Source organism: Denticeps clupeoides, chromosome 1 (assembly GCF_900700375.1).
Source record: "Denticeps clupeoides chromosome 1, fDenClu1.1, whole genome shotgun sequence".
In the NCBI taxonomy this organism is placed as follows: domain Eukaryota; kingdom Metazoa; phylum Chordata; class Actinopteri; order Clupeiformes; family Denticipitidae; genus Denticeps; species Denticeps clupeoides.
The window spans coordinates 2,946,321-2,969,825 of record NC_041707.1 but is presented as its reverse complement, the minus strand read 5'-3'; the positions used below and the strand labels follow the sequence as shown (position 1 = coordinate 2,969,825).

General features: G+C 46.0%; 1 protein-coding gene across 1 annotated transcript; it reads right to left on the bottom strand.

The window, feature by feature from the left end:
* Positions 1-7,709: 7,709 nt before the first annotated feature.
* On the bottom strand, positions 7,710-21,781 carry hif1aa (hypoxia inducible factor 1 subunit alpha a). The gene is made up of 15 exons (XM_028977572.1): positions 21,586-21,781; positions 20,218-20,408; positions 17,588-17,736; positions 16,371-16,455; positions 16,097-16,209; positions 13,666-13,835; positions 13,442-13,548; positions 13,179-13,326; positions 12,815-12,978; positions 12,583-12,728; positions 12,399-12,494; positions 12,154-12,302; positions 10,579-10,657; positions 9,995-10,097; positions 7,710-8,950 (listed from the first exon to the last, which is right to left on the bottom strand). Exons 1-15 carry the CDS (start codon positions 21,615-21,617, stop codon positions 8,901-8,903), a joined length of 1,782 nt encoding a protein of 593 aa, XP_028833405.1. The 5' UTR covers positions 21,618-21,781; the 3' UTR covers positions 7,710-8,900.
* Between the last annotated feature and the right edge of the window lie 1,724 nt (positions 21,782-23,505).

Sequence of the window (23,505 nt, the reverse complement as noted above, 5' to 3'; positions counted from 1 at the left end):
AAGAGCTTCTGTCTGCCCCGAACACTCCCCGGAGAACCTCTCTGTCTGCTGAGGAACGTGTCTCTATAACAATGTTTAATTGAAGAAAAGATAAAGAACACAGCGAGCAAGTCACTAATGTGGATCTTCAAAGTCCCCCCAAAAAACCCCAAATATCTGCTGAACCCTAGCAAGTACAGACATGATGCGGTTCCAACACACACACACACACACACACACACACAGCCACACACACACACAGCTTCACTACTGAATAATGATTCACCCTGCAAACATGCTGCATTCATTAAGTCTCTTTAGCAATACAACTATTAAAAAGCACATAAAACACACACCAATGGACCCTCGCACACACACACACACACACACACACACACACACACTGTTGTGTGGTGCATGACCATAATGAGGACCAGGTGAGAATCCAGTAAGAACAGTGTGTCTCAGGCTGAAGACAATGGAAACATGGAGCAGGACTCTGACCCCCTGACCTAATAGACAGCACCCACCTGCGTGCACACACACACACACACACACACACACACGACACAGCTATGCACCAATCAGCCATAACATTATGAACAACTGCTGCATCAGGCACAATGGCTGTGTGAAGCCACCTTGTATTTCTGTTGACCTTGTATTTCATGTTGACCATGATCACCATTACAGAGAATCCAGGTCCAACGAATGCAAATAAAGCCCATACCGGTGAGTAAAATGCTACTTGAAAACCAAACACCACACCCGCCTCACACAACCCACAAACCCTGGAGGCATGATGTCACAGAGCTGCCTCACCCTGCCAGCCCCAGATCAACGAACATGTTCATAATATAAAACTACAGCCTTGATACGTTGGTGCATGGACTCCACGAGACCTCTGAAGGTATACCAAGCTGTCCATAGCAGATGGTACCTTTATGGCTCAGACTCCCCCCCCCCAGAATGTCTCATAGATGCTTTTATAGGTTAGTAACACCCACATGAATGTGGAGCCCAAGAACACTGTCCTCAACCTGGCTTGTCTTCTTCCCATAATGCATCCTTCCCCATGTCTTCCCCAGGTAAATGACACACACCCAACCAACCACATGAAGTAAAAGAAACCGTCTACCATTGCTCTGTGGTCCAGTTCTGCTGGTCGACGCAGGTTAGTGTCCATCTACGACAAACTGTCATACACTGTGGGTTCTGACACCATCCTACCAGAAACAGGATAGTTCAGATGAAGACGGTCCATCTTAACTCTATGGATGGTAGTAGCCTAGTGGGTAACACACTCACCTTTGACCCAGAAGACCCAGGTTCAAACCACACTTACTACCATTGTGTCCCTGAGCAAGACACTTGACCCTGAGTGTCTCCAGGAGGACTGTCCCTGTAACTACTGATTGTAAGGTGCTCTGGATAAGAGTCTTGGTCTGTTTTCCTTCATTGGACCACGTATAATAGATCATGACCTATGTAGATCTGAAACTGATGACCCAAATGGCACTAAAATGGCTTCCAACACAAAATATTCCCCTGCTGCCTGATTACATTTACATTTACAGCATTTACCAGACACCCTTATCCAGAGCGATCAGTAGTTACAGAGACAGTCCCCCCCTGGAGACACTCAGGGTTAAGTGTCTTGATCAGGGACACGATGGTAGTAAGTGGGGTTTGAACCTGGGTCTTCTGGTTCATAGGCGAGTGTGTTACCCACTAGGCTACTACCACCCTTAACACCACACACTACCAGTCTCCACTGTAACCAGGTAATCAATGATCTTCACTTCACCCATTATAATAATAATGTTGTGGCTGATTGGTACATAAACCTGTCGGTGTGTGTGTGTGTGTGTGTGCTTTCAGCATGACTTCTGATAAAGAACATTAAAGATTTAATCTCACATACACTCGCTCTTCATATCTGCGTGATCTTGCACACTGATGAGCAGATAAGCAGAGTGTTTAAAGGTGGGGTGAGTGTGTGCAGGTGCAGACATATGATTCTGATGAAAGCCTGTTTGAGTGTGTGTGTGTGTGTGTGTGTGTGTATACGTGGTGTGAACAGAACTTCCTGATCAGGTCGAGCTCAGAACAGACTTCGTCCCACGTTACCTCCTTTTCCAAAAAAAGGGGCAAATTTGGACAAGCTGCAGTCGTCTCAGCGCTGAATTCCTCTCAAATGACTTATGCAGCTGAAGGGGAAATCAGCACAATGGTCCCTTTTTTCAACTCCAGCTCCCCCACCACTACACAACACAAACCTGCCTCCTCCTCCTCTCCACTCTCACAACACACAGAATATTACTTCACCATCAATCACATGCTGCATACTTGTACTTCTCTATCAGATGCCCCCTTACGGCCGCATTTGTGGATAAGATCCCCACCGTACGGCCGCATTTGTGGATAAGATCCCCACCGTACGACCGCATTTGTTGATCAGACTCCCCCGTACGACCGCATTTGTGGATCAGATCCCTCCCCCACCGTACGGCCGCATTTGTGGATCAGATCCCTCCCCCACCGTACGGCCGCATTTGTGGATCAGATCCCCCGTACGACCGCATTTGTGGATCAGATCCCCCGTACGACCGCATTTGTGGATCAGATCCCCCGTACGACCGCATTTGTGGATCAGATCCCCCGTACGACCGCATTTGTGGATCAGATTCCCCGTACGACCGCATTTGTGGATCAGATCCCTCCCCCACCGTACGGCTGCATTTGTGGATCAGATCCCTCCCCCACCGTACGGCCGCATTTGTGGATCAGATCCCCCGTACGACCGCATTTGTGGATCAGATCCCCCGTACGACCGCATTTGTGGATCAGATTCCCCGTACGACCGCATTTGTGGACCAGATTCCCCGTACGACCGCATTTGTGGATCAGACCCCCCCGTACGACCGCATTTGTGGATCAGACCCCCCCTCCCCGTATGGCCACATTTGTGGATCAGACCCCCCCTCCCCGTACGGCCGCATTTGTGTATGAAATGCATGTGTCAGATTTTATTATATGTTATGATGTGTGTGTCTAACAGAGAACAAGCAACACAAACCAAGCAGTTAATCCAAATATCCTGCTATTTAAACACACACACTCTCACATACACATACATCCATACTAACATTGTATATTGTAAACATACTCAGTTGTATTATATTGTATTGTAACGAACTTGGCCAATGAAAACATTCTGACAATTCACATACAGTCACTGACATACATACATACTGATTTGCACACAAACTCAGAGACATGCTCACTGACTCATTCTCACACACACACACACACACACACACACACACACACACACTTCCCCTCCACTCCCTGTCTTCAGGCAGTTGCAGGCAGAAAACTCGTCATTCAGTGCACAGGCACTCTAGAAAACGTTTGTGTGTGAGTGTGTGTGTGTGTGTGTGTGTGTGTGTGTGTTAGTGAGGGAGAGAGATATGGGGGGGAATTTGGACTGGTGGTTGGGGGGATTAAATCATAAACAGAACAATCATCTCAGAACAGAACAGTTTATCACTGAGAATTATGGGAACTTGGTCTTGTTAAAGTGCCCACAGATTTGACAGTAAAATAACAAACTGAACCCGGAATAACAGAAACCGCCTCAAACCACACAACTACACAACTACAGATCACACCACTACCCACTATGCAACTACACACCACACCACCTTCAACCACACAACTACACATCACACCACCACCAACTACACACCACACCACCTTCAACCACACAACTGCAGATCACATCGCCTTCAACCACACAACTACAGATTACATCACCACCAACTACACACCACACCACCTTCAACCACACAACTGCAGATCTCACCACCTTCAACCACACAACTGCAGATCTCACCACCTTCAACCACACAACTGCAGACCACACCACCTTCAACCACACAACTGCAGACCACACCACCTTCAACCACACAACTGCAGATCACATCACCTTCAACCACACAACTGCAGATCTCACCACCTTCAACCACACAACGGCAGATCTCACCACCTTCAACCACACAACTGCAGACCACACCACCTTCAACCACACAACTGCAGACCACACCACCTTCAACCACACAACTGCAGAGCACATCACCTTCAACCACACAACTGCAGAGCACATCACCTTCAACCACACAACTGCAGAGCACATCACCTTCAACCACACAACTGCAGAGCACATCACCTTCTACCACACAACTGCAGATCACATCATCTTCTACCACACAACTGCAGATCACATCATCTTCTACCACACAACTGCAGATCACATCATCTTCTACCACACAACTGCAGATCACATCATCTTCTACCACACAACTGCAGACCACACCACCTTCAACCACACAACTGCAGACCACACCACCTTAAACTACACAACTGCAAACCACACCACCTTAAACTACACAACTACAGATCACCTTCAACTACACAACTACAGATCACATCACCTTCAACCCACACAACTGCAGATCACATCATCTTCTACCACACAACTGCAGATCACATCATCTTCTACCACACAACTGCAGATCTCACCACCTTCAACCACACAACTGCAGATCACATCACCTTCAACCACACAACTGCAGACCACACCACCTTAAACTACACAACTGCAAACCACACCACCTTAAACTACACAACTACAGATCACCTTCAACTACACAACTACAGATCACATCACCTTCAACCACACAACTGCAGATCACATCATCTTCAACCACACAACTGCAGACCACACCACCTTAAACTACACAACTGCAGATCACCTTCAACCACACAACTGCAGATCTCACCACCTTCAACCACACAACTGCAGATCACATCACCTTCAACCACACAACTGCAGATCACATCACCTTCAACCACACAACTGCAGACCACACCACCTTCAACTACACAACTGCAGACCACACCACCTTCAACTACACAACTGCAGACCACACCACCTTCAACTACACAACTACAGATCACCTTCAACCACACAACTGCAGATCTCACCACCTTCAACCACACAACTACATATCACACCATCTTCAACTACAGCATTTACCAGAGCGACTTACAATCAGTAGTTACAGGGACACCTTCAACCACACAACTGGAGACACTCAAGGTTAAGTGTCTTGTTCAGGGACAATGGTAATAGGCTACTACCACCCTACCACAGCTACAGCTCACAATGCCTGCAAACACACACAACTACAAATCACACAACCTCGAACCACACAAGTACAAATTGCACCACCTCAAACTACAGCAGTAATGTGTAGTAGCCGTGTAATCGTTTGTTCTCCATGACTTGTCAGGTCGTAATTAAAGCTGGCGGTACCACAGAGAGAGATACAGATCAGTTACATCATCAATTCATCTTCCACCTCTCTCTCTCTTCAGATCTGAATTCTGTGACATCATCAGGACAATATTACCACTCCACTCAGTGATGGCATCTCTAAAGGACCTCTCAACTATTAAGGCCACTTATTAACTTCATCATGTTTCATCATGGAGTCTGTACATCATTATAAATGATCGGACTATTAGATTTAGATAAATTTAGATATTAACTACACACCCTCAAGGAGAAAAAAACACAAGATCGCACAGAAAGCACAATGCAAAATATCCGGACTGGTATTTTATTTGATATTTACTGGCTCCTGCTGTCGAAGTCCTCATCTCTCGACTTGTCCTCAACCAGCGGATCTTCTCCGCGGATCTTCTGTAAACTTCTCCTACTGCGGAGCTTCAGGGAGCCGAAGCGCCGCTTCGGTTTGTCGGTGGGACTCGCTGGACTCGCTGGCGGCTCCACGTCCTGCGGATCCGGACCCGCGGACTTCGATTTCCAGAAGATTCGTTTTATTTTCTGCTGTTTGCTCATGGTCGCGTTTCCAGCAAACCTCCCACCGACACGAGCTCTCGTGCAGCGTCCGCTTACCTGCGCAGGTACAGAACGCGCTACGACGCGGGGCGGGGCGGGGCGGGGCGGGGCGGGTACCAGCGGCTCCACCAATCAGCGGGCTCGAATGGATTCAGACCTGATCACACACACAACACACACACCAGACGATCCTACACACACACCAGACAATCCTACACACAAACCAAACACTCCTACACACACAACACACCAGGCAATCGTACACACAACACACACCAGATAATCCTACACACACAACACACACCAGACAATCCTACACACAAACCAGACACTCCTACACACACAACACACCAGACAATCCTACACACAACATACACCAGACACTCCTACACACACAACACACCAGGCAATCCTACACACAACACAAACCAGACATCCTACACACACAACACACCAGGCAATCCTACACACAACACACACCAGACAATCCTACACACACACCAGACACTCCTACACACACAACACACCAGACAATCCTACACACAACACACACCAGACAATCCTACACACACATACCAGACACTCCTACACACACACACAACACATCAGACACTCCTACACACACAACACACCAGACACTCCTACACACAAGCAGTGGTGGCCTAGCGGTTAAGGAAGCCCTGTAATCAGAAGGTTGTCGGTTCAAATCCCGATCCGCCAAGGTGCCACTGAGGTCCCCTTGATGTCCCCACACACTGCTCCCCGGGCGCCTGTCATGGTGCCCATTGCTCACCAAGGGTGATGGTTAAATACAGAGAACACGTTTCACCGTGTGATGCACTGCAGTATTTCATTTTCACTTTCACAACACACACCAGACACTCCTACACAACACACACACACCAGAGCAGGCTGACATCAGAATCATGTGTTTGTTTTGGTCAAGTTTGTTAGGAGTTCCAGATATTGGGGACTCTCAAGCTACATAGTACAATACACACAGTAGAGAGGAGGATATTTGCCTTTGGTAGGGTTTGATGAGGTAAGTGAGTAAGTGTGGATACGTTCTGAATGAGCTTCACTTTACACTTTGTTGTTAGAAAAATACGCCCATCATCATCATTAATAATAGCTGTTACACATTCCAGCAGCTTCTTTCTTTCTGAAATTAAAATTGGCTTCAACCTGAGAAACTTGAAAAACCTGAAGCCGGAGAAGTCCCTGTAGCTTCACATCACTCAACCAATCAGAATGCTGTCAGGCTCTTCACCATGACACTTTCACCAAAAAGAGGCGGGACTTCTCACCCAAACAATTCCATGTATGTTGTTCAGTTCACTGAGATAATTCGAATACTTGAGTCTGTGATTCATTCAGTAATTAAACATGGCATATGACATGGTTAAGGAAAATTTAACAGAACCTGAACAATCTTGCACTCCTTTATTCAAAGTGAAGTGATTGTCACATGTGATGCTCTGCATTTAACCCATCACCCTGAGTGAACAGTGGGCAGCCATGACAGGCGCCCGAGGAGCAGCGTGTGGCACCTTGGAGGATCGGGATTTGAACCAGCAACCTTCTGATTACGGGGCCGCCTCCTTAACCCTTATATCTCAGCAACATTGTGAAAGTTAGACTTTATTAACTTATTCATAATTTTTTTAAAATTTATATTAAATTAATCGTGCTGACCAAATAAATGTACATACAATCTCTTGTTAATCATATATGATCATCATCCTTTAATTTGGTATATACAGATGTACAAATATAGCACATATACAGATAGAATCACAGGGAATAGTCTGAGGTTTTATTGGTAAATATTGCAGTGCAATCGGTCCTCAACATAAAACAGATTAGAAATATGACAAACTCAACAGGTCGAGTTAAAACTAAAATAGAAAAAATGAATTTATATTTTTGCATCACACTGGGTAAAGAAAATGACAGAATGTGATTCTGACCACTAAAGCTTGTTCAGGGGGCGGAGCCTGGTGGCTGGTCATCTGACATCGTGGGCGTGTTCTCATGCTGCCCGAGAAGACAGTGTTGGTAACAGGAACTGACGCCAGAGGTAGCAGCTCTGACCGAATTCATGTTGGCAAGCAAATCAGTACGTTCAGTATAACCGTTAAAGACAAAAAAAAAAAAAGAAGTGGGGACAAGCAGCTTTATTGTGTTACATTCAGCTACGAGGGACCACAGAGTCATAAATACACACACAAACACATACAGACATGAGTAAACACACAAATACAACCAATCATACACACAGACACAACTACACGATAAATACAGCTCTGGAAAAGATGGAGAGACTCGTTTTTTTCCGCTTATTTCTCAGTTGATGAGCTTGTGCCATATTCTCTTATTTTCTATTGTTGTGATTGCCTCAAAATTCCAATTGTCATTACAACTTTTATTAGCAGAATTTGGCCCAAAAATACAATAACGTAACAACATGACAACAACTATCTATTCAATAGTAATATATGAATATTTTTAACTTATGAAGAGTTGATGAATCAGGATGAATCTGCAGCAGTTTGGCTGTTATGGTCATGATGGAGAAGAAGGTGTGTTGGTGGACATGGGATACTTGCTATAGAAGCTCTCATGAATTTGTCCAGAACTGTAGCCGCACACACACTTCTGACATCACCACACGTACACAACCTGAGTCTTTATAAACATGATAACCAGAACTAACCAGAGCATGCACGTGCACACACACACACACACACACACACACACACACACACACACACACACACAGACGACATTTTGTTGCGTTTGAGGTTCTGCCGGTCAAGCAGAGGTAGAACAGTCACAGGTTGGTGTAGGTTGAGCTGTTAAGGATGAAAGTTAAGAGACTGGCAGGATGGAACGCTGCAGTAATGTGACCTTTCACCTCTGCCTGACAAGAGGTGCCGGCCACAGGAAGTGGCCAGCGAGGAGGAGCGTGAGAAGAGATGGGTGACGGAGCTCAGCGCTTCAGCTGGGGGAGAGGACACAGCAACTGTCCGATCAGCACGTCTGTGAGAGAGGAGGAGTTATCACACCACTAATATCACATTCATTTACATGTACGCACGACGCACGGACACCAGGACTAGTCCAACTTCAGAAGCCATGTTGAGGATTCGCTCCTTCACCGGCTGGAAGCCACCACCATCACACCCCTACTGTCTTTTCACTTGGTGACATGAGTTAACGGCATCTCCAAGGGTCTGGGACGTTGCATCTGCAGGACCGTGTGTGACAGGTTGGATCTACAGAAATGATTCATCACTGACTCTGCCCAACCCTGATGACCACAGGCTGCTGTTCAGTTGTGTTGTATAATGCACCTATTGTCCAGGAGGATGGACGGGACGTACTTCCCAGGTTCAAACCCCACTTACTACCATTGTGTCCCTGAGCAAGACCCTTAACCCTGAGTGTCCCCAGGCAGGGACGGATTATGGGTCGTGGGGGCCCCTGGGCAAAACGTTCGCGAATGCCAGCATTGTCTGGGATGGCTAGTTGCTACGTCACCATGCCACTTGTGGGTCCAAAAAGCAGAATGATGTTGACAAAATCTTTTGCCGCTTTTTACCTCGGAAAAAGTGAAAAGAAGGTGGCTTAAATTGATACAGTAAGTTGGAAATTATAATCAGTACAGCCTAATGCCATTACCTCACGTTAATGTTAGCACCAGGTTCCCCATCTCTGGTTAGAGACAGGTAGCAACGTAGCACAACCAGATCATACCATAACAAACATTATTTGAATGTCATACAATTCATGCTCTAAATCAGAGCACTTTTGATAATCGTCCCATTTCTATTCAGCAGCCTGGTTATTACCATGGGAAAAGAGAGGTCTCTCCCCATGATTTACGCATTGCAAGTTCTCCAATGTGAAAAAAACTGTTTGCGTTGCAAATTATTTTTGGCTACCTGCACCCCAAGGGCCCCTGGGCAGCGGCCCCGCTGGGCCGGTCCGTAATCCGTCCCTGTCCCCTGATTGTAAGGCGCTCTGAATAAGAGTGAAATTCAAATGAAGAGGTATAGAAAGTGTGCTTCTGCAGACACTCACTAGGGGGCAGCAGCAGCAGGATGGTGGTGTTGGCCACGCCCCCCCCTCCACCTGCACTCAGTTTCGGGATCTTTCTGCTCGGCTGATCATCCACCACATCCAACTGTTAAAGCAAAGACAGGAGTTTTTGTATCACACACACACACATATATATATATATATATATATATATATATATATATATATATATATATATATACACACACACACACACACACACACACACCACACACACACACACACACACACACACACATAAAAAAAAGTTGTTGACTCAGCAACTCAGGGTGTTAGTAGACTAGTGTGTAACACACTCTCCTATAAACTCGAAAAGCACAAAGTCCCAGGTTCAAACTTCATTTACTACCATCGTGTCCCTGAGCAAGACACTTCACCCTGAGTGTCTCCAGGGGGGGACTGTGCCTGTCACTAATGGTTGTAAGCCGCTTTGGATAAGGGCGTCTGGTAAATGCTGTAATTGTAAATTCACATACATCACATTACACACAAACACATCATAAATAGACCCACCCACACACACACACACACACACACACACAGACACACACACTAGACATCTGTACCAGTGAGTTGTGTTCCATTCTTCTCCTCTGGGCTCTTTTCTGATTTTTCACGGATTCTTTACTCATCTGCAGAGGGACTCTGGAGCACAAGAGAAAAGCACACAACACTGAGTAACTTATTACACAAAGTACACAACCGCAACGTATTACACAAACACACAGCACACGACACTAATGTACTACATACAGCACACAAAACTCAGTAACGTACTACACAGTACACAAGCACAACTTATTATAAAAAGCACCAAAAAAAACGAGACTGAGTAACATACTACACACGCCACACGACACTGAGTAAAATACTGAAAACAGTACACAACCCCAAAGTACTACACAAAGCACACAACTCTGAGTAACATATTATACACTGCACACAACACTAATGTACTACATACAGCACATGAAACTCAGTAATGTACTACACAGTACACAACCGCAACGTATTACACAAACACACTGCACACAACACTAATGTACTACATGCAGCACACGAAACTCAGTAACGTACTAACACAGTACACAACCGCAACGTATTACAGAAACACACTGCACACAACACTAATGTACTACATACAGCACATGAAACTCAGTAACGTACTAACACAGTACACAACCGCAACGTATTACAGAAACACACTGCACATGACACTAATGTACTACATACAGCACACGAAACTCAGTAACGTACTACCACAGTACACAACCGCAACGTATTACACAAACACACTGCACACAACACTAATGTAGTACATACAGCACACAAAACTCAGTAATGTACTACCACAGTACACAAGCACAACATATTATAAAACGCACAAAAAAAAACGAGACTGAGTAACATACTACACACGCCACACGACACTGAGTAACATACTGAAAACAGTACACAACCCCAAAGTACTACACAAAGCACACAACTCTGAGTAACATATTATACACTGAACTCAACACTAATGTACTACATACAGCACATGAAACTGAATAATGTACTACACACAACAATGAGTAAGGTACTACACAAAACACACAACAATGAGTAATGTACTACACAAAACACACGACAATGAGTAACGTACTACATACGACAATGAATAACATACTACATATGACAATGAGTAACGTACTACATGCAACAATTAAAAACATACTACATACAACAATGAATAACATACTACATACGACAATGAGTAACGTACTACAAACAACAATGAATAACATACTACATATGACAATGAGTAACGTACTACACACAACAATGAATAACATACTACATACGACAATGAGCAACGTACTACATATGACAATGAGTAACGTACTACATATGACAATGAGTAACGTACTACACACAACAATAACATACTACATACGACAATGAGTAACGCACTAAACACAACATATGGCAATGAGTAAGCTACTACACATGACAATGAGTAACGTACTACATACGACAATGTGTAACGCACTACACACAACAATGAGTAATGTACTACAACCCCAATGTACTACACACAGTACACAACACTGAGCATGCAACTCTCACAGTCCAGTCACGTGACGTGCAGGTAAGCCCACCTGTCTGGACTCTGACTGGTGTCGAGGGGGTCGTGTTCAGTCTGCCGCTGGATTTGGGCGGGGCTGAGCTGGGGGAAACCATGGAGCTTAAAATCCCCGTCCATGGGGATGTATGGAGCCAACATGTCTAGTTCTTTATTCTCCAGATCCTGGACAGAAGGAGAGGGGGCATATGTGTATGTGTGTATGTGTGTGTGTGTGTGTGGACTTTTTCTGACGCTTTTCTGTTCTGGCTGTATACCCACCTCAGAGACGAATGGATTCTTTGGCTCAGTTTCCATGGAGAAGACTTTCTGGCCCTGCTCAGCATGGAAACGATCACAGCAGTCAGTGTGGAGCATCTGCAGGTGGAGAAACATCAATTACACAACAACGCTGCTCACAAGCCAACCTTCAGCAACCCAGACCCAACCTGCGCTCTGCACTCACACCAGAAGTGCAGCAGCTGGGCGGTGGAGTGGAGGACTCTGGGAAGGAGAAGCTCTTGATGTGGCTGTGACTGCCGTCGGAATAGGGCGGAGCCAACATGACATCATTGTAGAGAAGCTGGTCTTCCGGAACAGAGGTCATTTCACCTGCGAATGAGGGTTAAGTGATGGACGGAGGTTGAGTGTGTGCAGTTGTATCATGTATATGTGGGTGTGTGTCTGAGTGGGTTCACCTCCACTGTTGAAGTCTAAAGAAATGACAAAGTTGTCCTTCATCAACTCATCATCCTGCTTTAGGGCTGCTGTTTGCTCATCATCAGAGACATCGGCTTCCTCCTCCCGCTTCACCTCACACTGCTGACCCACTGAGAGGACCACACCCTGATGCTCCACACTACTACACACACAAAGTAGTCATCTGTATTTTGTATCTCCAAACAAGATCCTGATTGTATATATTGTACATCTTGATCTCTACTGTATTTTATTATATCGTACTGTGTTACTTGAGCCGAAACCAAATTCCTAACAAACTTTGGCAAGAAACACAATTCTGATTGTGATTATACACCATGTTCATCCACACCCGGTATGTACCTGATCACGTAGTTGATACACACCACGTACTCTGGGTGTGACCCCTTCTTGCTGTAGATGATGGTGGCGTGAGTCTCTGCCCACACGAAGCCCCCCCACCTCACCAGGAGCCGGTATTGAGCTGTACGAGCCTGACCTTTAACAAACACTGCACACACACACACACACACACACACACAGTCTCATGAAAATGGTCTGTAAGAAGCTTACTCCACATGTAGACCTGTGTGTGTTTGTGTGTGTGTATATATATATATACTTACAACTATGGTGTGTTTTGGACAGGTGAGCAGAGTCCAGGGCGTGGCAGAACTCATACACAGAGTGGCCCGACAGGTCATCAGCATCGTAGCCCAGTAATTCCCTAACCCTGAACACACACACAAGTAATTTTATATAGCCACTACACCTACACACACACACACACACACACACACACACACACACACACACACACACACACACACACACACACACACACACTCACCGGTTGTCACAATAGGTGTATCTCATGTCAAGTGTGTGTCGGCTGATGAAAGTTTGCGAGTCGAGGGGAACATCGATGTGGGTTTGGTGCGGGATTGGCTGGCAGATCAGCATTAGAAAGGGGAGGGGCTTATCCACACATACACTCATATGGCCCGTACAGTGCAGCATCTGGGAAGAGTCAGAAGAGAAAACAATATTTCTGTTATTAATATTTAAAGCTACGCAGCTCCTCGTCCAGGCAATGGTCATCTCCAAACTCGACTATTGTAACTCTCTCCTGGCTGGAGCCTCTGCAGTCACCATAAAACCACTCCAGATGGTCCAAAATATGGCAGCCCGCCTCATCTTCAATCAGCCAAAATACACCCATGTTACACCTCTCCTTACCTCCCTCCACTGGCTCCCGGTAGCTGCTCGCATTGAGTTCAAATCCTTGATGCTTGCCTACAGGGCTGTAAATGGAACTGCGCCCTCCTACATCAACACACTACTACCTAGATACACTCCTACACGCTCTCTCAGATCGGCAAACGAAAGGAGACTAAAAATTCCTTCTTCACGGGGTCTCCGATTCCAATCATGTCTGTTCTCCGTTGTTGTCCCTGGCTGGTGGAACAACCTACCCTCCTCCACACGACTAGCCGAGACTATCACCACTTTTAAGAAGAAGGTGAAAACCCTCTTATTCCAAAAATATTACAGATAAATTTAACACATACACATGCATACACATTTAACAAACAAATACAAGATGTATAAATACATTATAATTTTTCTTAGTCTAGCACCCAACACTCTCCGAGCATGTTCTTCAATGACAAGTCTAAGCCTTATCAGGGCTCTTAGTTTGTATACTTGATATTCTATAGAAATCGAACGAGAATTGCTGGTGTCTTCCCATTGTAAGTCGCTTTGGATAAAAGCGTCTGCCAAATAAAGTAAAGTAAAGTAAAGTAAAGTAAAGTAAACTGGGTCTGTAGAGAGAGTGTGTGTGTGTGTGTGTGTGTTTGAGACCTAGTCTGTCATCATAGAAGTGTGTGTATTCATGACACTAGAAATTGAATTGCATGTTTTTGAATCTAAATTGCGCAATTTGAATTTGAATTGTTCCGTGTCAGATGTTGCATTAAAAAACTGAATCTGCTGCCAACAGACATGATTTTTTTCTGTCATGTACACTCAGTCAGGGGCTCAATTGTGTGGTGCTTGGGCTTGCTCTCCAATTTCTTTTGCTGAGCTTGGCAGTCAGACAGAGGTCTAATATGTCAAGAGTCATTAGACTTAACCCCATAATATATAATTCTGTTAAAGTATTACAAGGTTTGTTGGATGGGGGCCGTAATTTACCTTTGTTAACCATCACAGGCCATCAGGACTTTCTACCGGGGGTCAAGCCTTCAACGTTTGCTTCCTGGTTCACAGGGGTATAAGACTGGTTGGGGATTTACTTCACGATTGTCACTAATGACATTAAGTGATCTCCAAAATCATTATTATTTGCAGAGGGGACAATTTTCTGGCTATTTCCAAGTTTGTCATTATATATCAGCACCGAGACTACCCGTATCAAATGCATTCAATCATCTCATTTCATCCCTTCTTTTTGTCAGACAGCATGCTCGCGGTTACACGTATGTGCGACAGTGATATGACTGATATGACGGGGCAGTGGTGGCCTAGTGGTTAAGGAAGCAGCCCCGTAATCAGAAGGTTGCTGGTTCGAATCCCGAGCCGCCAAGGTGCCACTGAGGTGTCACTGAGCAAAGCATGGGCGCTTGTCATGGCTGCCCACTGCTCACTCAGGGTGATGGGTTAAATGCAGAGGACAAATTTCACTGTGTGCACCGTGTGTTGTGCTGCTGTGTATCACATGTGACAATCACTTCACTTTGACTTTGATGTGTGTAACCAGTTTATCGAGGAGGACTGACAAGAATCTTTTGAATTTATCTGAAATAATTTTCTCATGGGTGCACATAACCCCAACAATTTGTGAAGTGAAAGTGATAAAGTGTCACATGTGACACACCACAGCACGGCACAGCACCCAGTGAAATGTGTCCTCTGCATTTGGTTTTGATTATAGGTCCTCTTTCTTAGCCACTAGGCCACCACTGCCGCAAAAGATAGACTGTCCTACATCACCCCTGTGTCTTAGATGCAAGGACAAAGAAGGAAAATCTAAAAATGTAAAACTCTATACTTACATATTCACAGGCAAGTGCTTGGCCTAGCGGGTAAGGAAACGTAACCGTAATCAGAAGGTTGACTGTTTGATATTTTGCCACTGGAGCACTGTCCCCACACACGGTCCGCACCGCCCCACACACACGTCCACTTCCACACATTCAGGTTTAGTTCTGAGTGCAACAACTGAACAATTCAAATTCAAATACTGGCTGTCAAATTCAATTTCAGCACATACTCACCCTCCATGTGGCTGATTTTATGTTGACCATTCGCCCCCTGCTGGTCAAAGTGCACTTCATCCGCAGCAGTAGGCTCCTGTAGGTGGGTGTGGCCCAATCTGTCCTACACGAGCCTGTTTTGGAGGTGAAGGAGGCGGGAGTAAGATTTGGGGACAGAAGAGGGGACTTTAACGCATGCAGTGAAATTTGAAAATGGGAGAAAGTGCAGCCGTGTGTGTAGAGTTTTGCATCATGGTGTGTGCACCAGTGTGTACATGTATATCGTGTGTGTGACCTGTTCTGTGCGACAACACATCTCTAATGTCCTCGTGGTCGCAGGGGTGTGTGAAGTCGAAGATGCTGTGTCCTATTAGGTCAAACTGGAAACACAGAAACAACAGGCATTTCAACACAACTGACATCACACTGAGCCTCACTTATCAGTACCAGCATGTACTTGGGTGTAAAAATCACAGGTGATGATGATAAATCCGGCATAATTTACATGGCCGCGCCCCAAAACTTAAAGCAACATAAAGGAACGGAAGGTGGCAAAGAAGTCGAATTTGTCCAATAAGGAAGTAGACAGCATTACAATTTCACTGAAAGCAGAAAAAAAAAGTGGAATATGAAATATAAAATAAAAAAGTGGGGTGATAAATCGGAAGCAGATTACCCCACCATAATCTGACGAAGTTATGATGATGCGGTTTACACTTTACTCTGATAAATGCTGTACATGTAAATTCAAAATGATTTGCATTTAGGTAAAAAACTATATATTTTAATGTGGTTCCGTCATCGAACAGAGACCACTTTAATTTCGTTTAACCAGACGATTCAGCGCGAACACCAGTGGCCACGCAGGCCGGAACAAGTCCTGCGGAGACCATCGGAGATGTGTGGCTTATTAGCAGAGCTGATGAAGCATTAAAAGACAGAAGTAAAACCACGAAAAATAATAAAGTGTCTGCAAGCCTTCTGTCTTGTTTTAACAGCACACATAAGGAGAAGTATGCATGTTAGAACTGCTGAACGATGTCCTGTCTTGGTCGAACCCTCATCGTGGTACGGAGCATCAGGAAGAACCTGGCTGGCCAAAATGAGGGGGTCTGAAGCAGCGCGGCCGAGTGTGATGACCGTCACTGTCATCTAATTTAAGTCTCTTTCGCCGTTAAACCTGCGATGATTCCGTTTAGCCCGAGTGAGTGCTGTACGCAACGCCAGAAAATATGTAAAACAAATAATAACAGTCCATAGGAATGTTATGACGAAACTAATCTCACAATTCGATAAGTCGTTATGGGTTATAAATATGACCCATTACAAACATCACCTGAAATCCTGGCTGATTAACATTATATTAAAACTGTGATTTATTCTCTATCACAGCTTCATTTCCTCTGATGCGGGAGGTGTGTGCGCGATGTGAGAGATGGCGTGGACTTTTGTGGATCGTCCGCTCCTGCCGCACTTCACTTTGACGGCGAGGGACGTCGAGTGTGCGTTTACCTGCAGAAGCCCCACACACTTGCTGACGTTTTCCGACACGTAGATCACGTCTCCATCTTGAGACAGCAGCACCAGGAATCCGCCCAGGGCCTTCAGATATGAGGAAGCCGGCAGGACATCTGGATGTTGGCAGGCCGGTCGACCTTCCCCTGACAGATGAACACTCAGAAGACTAAATATCAAAATTTCAGGAACTTTACACAGTGAAATTACTTCTAAGTATAACGCGGTAGTAAGTGGGGTTTGAACCTGGCCCCACCAGGCCACTACCAGCCCAGTAGGGTGAGATTCGCCCAGATGATCACCAGACAAGAGCGTCGGCTAAATGCCGTAAATCTAACTGCAATGTAAATGTGCGTCGAGGACTTTCACACCTACAAGTGATCTTGAATCGAACTCAACTTCGTTTCCCTCCTCGGTTGGTGCCAACACAGTAATAAAAATAAAAAAAAGCCACACAAAGCGGCGGTGTCGATTCGAATCGAATTGCCAACTCTGGTGCGGTCCGTCTGGTGAGAAAACAGGGCCTAACGCAATCACGTGATTTGAGAGCAGTGAATTATGGGTAAATTTCAGTGTCTTTTTTTTTTTTTTTTTATGATTAATGCACGCCACCACCTTCGGCGACTCCAGTGCATCAGTATTTTTTTTTTACGACGTAAATGTGCTCCGTTTTTTAAATGTATGATTTGTCAAGTATTGGAGGCGCCGTTCAAAATGTTGGTTTTCGATAGAGAGTTGTGGATAGCGTTTATTTAGTTTGTGTATAAACTAGTGGCAGTGGTGACCCTAGTGGGTAAGGAAGCTGACCCAAAAAACAGAAGGTTGTCGGTTCGAATCCCGGTCCGCCAAGGTGCCACTGAGGTGCCACTGAGCAAAGCACCGTCCCCACACACTGCTCCCCGGGCGCCTGTCATGGCTGCCCACTGCTCACCAAGGGTGATGGTTAAATACAGAGGACACGTTTTGTTTTGTCACCATGTGCTGTGCTGCAGTGTATCACAATGACAATCACTTCACTTTCATAAGTTTTGAGATATTTTGTAGAGTTTGAAGATTTACAGGATTGAGGAGAGAATGATAGGTAAGAGGATGGACCCACCTAGACAGAGAATGAGAAAAAAGAATCGCTTAAAACATTTACATGTTTTACATGACGCCCTTATCCAGAGCGACTTACAATCAGTAGTTAAAGGGACAGTCCCCCCCTGGAGACACTCAGGGTTAAGTGTCTTGCTCAGGGACACAATGGTAGTAAGTGGGGTTTGAACCTGGGTCTTCTGGTTCAAAGGCGAGTGTGTTACCCACTAGGCTACTATCACCCTGCACCCTAAATGGAAAAGACTGTTGAGAAACTTATACAATTTATAACGTAACATACAATTTATGATCATTTATGTAGAGCAATTATTTCTGGCCAGTAGGTGGTGTTGTGCACACATGAGGCTTTGAGAAATGAACCCTTTCTCGAACCAATTGGCTCAAGATGAGGTTTCATCTAATCATCCCTGGTAAATGCATGTAATATAATATGAAATTGCCAGGGCAACATCATCCCGTGTAAAAAATTACTTCCATCGTGTCCCTCCAATTTCATGCAAACACAACAGCAGACCTGCTTTCTGCATTTGCTTTTGTTCCCGCAGCGATACATCTGACCAATCGGCAGAGGGGAAGTTCTCGCATGATCTGAACCGATGCATTTCGGTTCGCTTGGATTTTCCTCTGAGTGAAAGGGAACCGAACCAAGAGGAAAATAATTTTACAATTTTACAAACTCGCCGACTGATTCGGACCAAAGCAAACAAACCGAGGTGTGAAACGAACCAGAGGGTCACCACAGCCACCACCACCGTAACAACTACAGCTTCGGGGATCTTCAAATGGACCAGTAGCATCATAACGGACACGTATTTTTCTCTTATTGGACAATCACCAACCCTGCACTGACACCACTTGCAGGCTCACTCCACCCTGGACGGTCGTCCCTCTCTGTATCACCTCTTCCCAACGTTTCTTCCTTTCTTTTTCTCTCTTCTAGAGTTTTTTTTTTTCAGTTTTTCCTTGTGCGCAGAAGGAAATTTTGGGTGATTTTGGGCTATATACAAAATAAATGTTGTTGAAAGGACGGTACTACATCAGCAAATGCATTAATGATGTCTCCAAGACCATCACCAAGCAACCAAACCAGAAGCTATGAATGACTGCTGAGGTGCGTGTCCTGCTGAGAACCTGAGAGGCTGTCAGATCGGGTGATTAAAGAACCCCGAGAACAGCAGGGACACATGCCCAGAACGATGTGCTGAATGGTTTGACAGAGTGAACAGGACCATAACAAGGACCACCAACCATCCCCCAGATGGCTAGATGTTCTCCATAATTCCACTGGTCCTGGCAACATACCTGGGTGAGAAGAGCCGACACAACACTGGTTGACATCATCAACGTCTACGCGAGCACCACGGTTGTCCCAACATGGCTGAACCATCAATGTCCTCATGTGCAAGAATAACTACTGGCCCATCACATTGAAACCTACCATGAAGGGCCTCCAGACATCGGCCTGAGGTGTCAAGGTGACAATGGCACGACCCGACTAGTGTCTCAAGAGGACGGCGTGTGTTACTGACCTGCGTCGAGCAGCCAGCGCAGCCGCAGGTAGCTGAGCGCGAGCCGTATGATGGCCGCCTTGTCCAGGTGGGCGGCGACGCTGTGTGGTAGTGGAAGCTCATTGGCCAGTTCATTAAACACCTCCGACTCTCTCCCCCGGCGGCAGCGTGCAGCGTCGCGAGACTTCTCTTTACGCCGCTCTGAATTCACCCTGTGTGCAGACACACACAAACACACACACACACACACACACACACACACAAACAGAAAGAAGTGAGACACACTCATGCGGGGGGACATGGTGGTCTAGCGGTAACGGAAGCGTGCCCGTAATCAGAAGGTTGCCGGTTCGAATCCCCGAGCCGCCAAGGTGCCACTGAGCAAAGCACCGTCCCCACACACTGCTCCCCAGGCGCCTGGCAAATTTGACTGTGTGCACCGTGTGCTGTGCTGCAGTCTTTCACAATGACAATCACTTCACTTTCACTTCACTGCCATTTGAAACACACACAGACTCACACACATTCAACAAGGTTCATCATCCTGGAGACGGCAGCTTCGCCAAATCATCCACTAATGCAACTTGGTGGAGACACAGAATTTTATTACCATAATGCGTATGAGACACAGAGAGAGAGGACGAGTGAGGATGGAGATGGAGATGAGAGATAGAGAGAGAGAGAGAGAGAGAGATCCGGTCTGAATTTGTGAAAAACTCACAAAAACAGCAATAAAAAAGCTTTGGTCAGCGGTGTGTGTGTGTGTGTGTGTGTGTGTGTGATTTATACGGCCCATTTCGTAACAACCCTTTGACTTGAGCAACTTCCACACACACACACACACACACACACTCACTCCACGCTGGCCCACTGCCTCCAGGCAGTTCTTCTTAATAAAATAAGAACCTCATTCACATTCAGACTGGACACACACACCATCCTAAGGCCATTGACTGCCATAGTTGTCATGACAACATTGCTTAAATATGTTGGGGTCTGGTGGCCAGGTTCACACACCCACTGTGCCGCTGACCCATGATGCTTCCAAACAGAGGCCAGGATCCATGAGTCCTGATATCCCAGCATGCATCAGTTTCCAGCAGGTGGACATCATCTCAACCATACAGCAACCACGGCTCCACATTTGACCCTCAACCTCACAAAGGTCAGAAACAGCATCAGCTCTGACCTTCACGCCATCCCACGTCACGTGACGCTGGGCAACGCCTCCTCCTCCGCAGCCAATCAACATGCAGCGTCAACTGGACACTCGAACCCAACAAGTAGGAACCATCAAACAAAGTCCGAGAATAAAAGCAACCAACTTCCACCACGTCGCGACGCTGGTCTCAGCTGAGGAGAATAGTTAATAAAAGGAAAAACTTTCACCTCTTTTTGCGCGCGACACCTGCGGGCTCCATCGTGCGTGACGCAGGCGGCGCGTCCGAACTCGGAAAATCGCCCACGATCACGACGCCTCGACTTTTAATTCCCGGGAAACGCTCGCGGTTCCCGCCGCTCGCCGCCGACGATCCGCGTTTCACGCGAGCGCATCGCTCCTCAGGCGCGTGTCCGCGCCGTGCCTGGTCGTGAACGCGCACTGCACGCACCAGCCCGTCAGCTGGGAGCGCGCCTGCGCGTAGCAGACGCTCAGGGGTCCCGCGGTCGGAGAGAGAGGGAGAGAGAGAGAGAGAGGGGGGGGGGGGGTAGAGGGAGGGAGAGAGGACATTAGAGGGAGAGAGAGGGAGTCTCACCCATTGCCTAAGTCCAATTTGTCATGGGAGACCTTACCAGGGGCACCAAGTGCCCCAGACAACATAGCTCTTAGGATCATTAGGGCTCTCAAACTCCTCCTCCACGATAAGATGATGGTTCAAGGAGGAGTATAATTGTAGTTGTAAATGTTTTATATATTGTTAATTCGTTTTTCTACAGTTTTTTTAAACTTTACTGTGGCAGGGGTGGCCTAGCAGTTAAGGATGCGGCCTCGTAATCTCCCCGGGCGCCTGTCATGGCTGCCCACTGCTCAATCAGGGTGATGGTAAAATGCAGAGGACAAATTTCACTGTGTGCACTGTGCTGCTGTGTATCACATGTGACAATCACTTCACGTTCTTTCTTTTTTCTAACCTCTTAACAAAGCAGCACAACTACATCCCAAATTGTTCATTTTCTTCTCAAAAAAAAAAAGTTATTTAAATATGAATTGTTCATTAAAAAATGCTACACACAACCTTTATGAAAAGACCGGGAATCTGACTCAAAAAGAAATTATTTTGTTCATGTTTTAAATTTAGAAGAACAACAGAAACGACAGAACTGCTGGCAGCGAACAAAATATCCCTGAAACGTGCTGATAGGTCCTCCAAATAGACACAGCCAAAAAAATGCCCAGCAGAAAGGAAAAAGTTATTATTTATTACTTATTGGCCTGGGACACGTGGGAGAAGTCAGATCCACCCCTGCCGGTCTCCAGCCACAGCATCAGGGAGGGACATTGTATGGCTGGTCGTCCTATACTTTCCACCTCCGTGCAGAGAAGTAGTCCTCTCTGGAATTGAGGAATGGCGACTAGGTCGGTTGGAAAAGAGGTACCACTCTTGGATGGGCTTCACAGGCGTGGTCATGCAGAAACACAAGGAGCCGCTCAGTATTGCTGGGCCCAACCTTGCTTCTATGGAGGACCAATCCAGGGCTGGACAGTGCAGCACATAGTCTTTGACCTGGCTCCTTCAAGCGTATTTCGTCCATGTCAATGCGTTTGAACTCTGAAAGAAAACTTTTATGTGACTGTACTGAAACCTGTGTGGTGACACAGGGAGCTCAAACGCGTGTATTGATGCAATAAGCACGTTGAAAAATAGCGTATCCCTCCTTGCCATGACACGTGTCCAATAGGACGAAACCGGGTTAAACCGGGGTCATGACCCCTATCATACAGCAATAAGAATACACTTACATATACCACAGATAACTAAACAAAATGGCAATCAATATAATTCACCCCTCAATACCAAATCCCCCATAACTCCCTTATACGTGTCAGGCACAGGTACAGATAACCAAAATAAAAGTGCTGTGTTTGAGGTCCCCTTGATGAAGGTCCCGTCCCCACACACTCCTCCCCGGGCGCCTGTCATGACCTCCCACTGCTCACCAAGGGGGATGGTTAAAAGCAGAGGACACATTTCACCGCGTGCTGTGCTGCAGTGTCTCACAATGTCAATCACTTCACTTTCACTTGTAATGTACCATCACAACAATGTCAAGTTCTTGATCATCACTGAGGAGACCTCAAGCACCCTTTAG

What these genes read in the sequence shown, in the direction of transcription:
- hif1aa (XM_028977572.1), bottom strand. Translation starts at nt 21,617, where the DNA reads ATGGAGCCCGCAGGTGTCGCGCGCAAAAAGAG. An exon ending in TACACCTATTGTGACAACCG is followed by an intron (nt 13,549 to 13,665) that starts GTGAGTGTGTGT and finishes GTGTGTGTTCAG; the next exon opens with GGTTAGGGAATTACTGGGCT. An exon ending in TTTAGACTTCAACAGTGGAG is followed by an intron (nt 12,729 to 12,814) that starts GTGAACCCACTC and finishes CCTCATTCGCAG; the next exon opens with GTGAAATGACCTCTGTTCCG.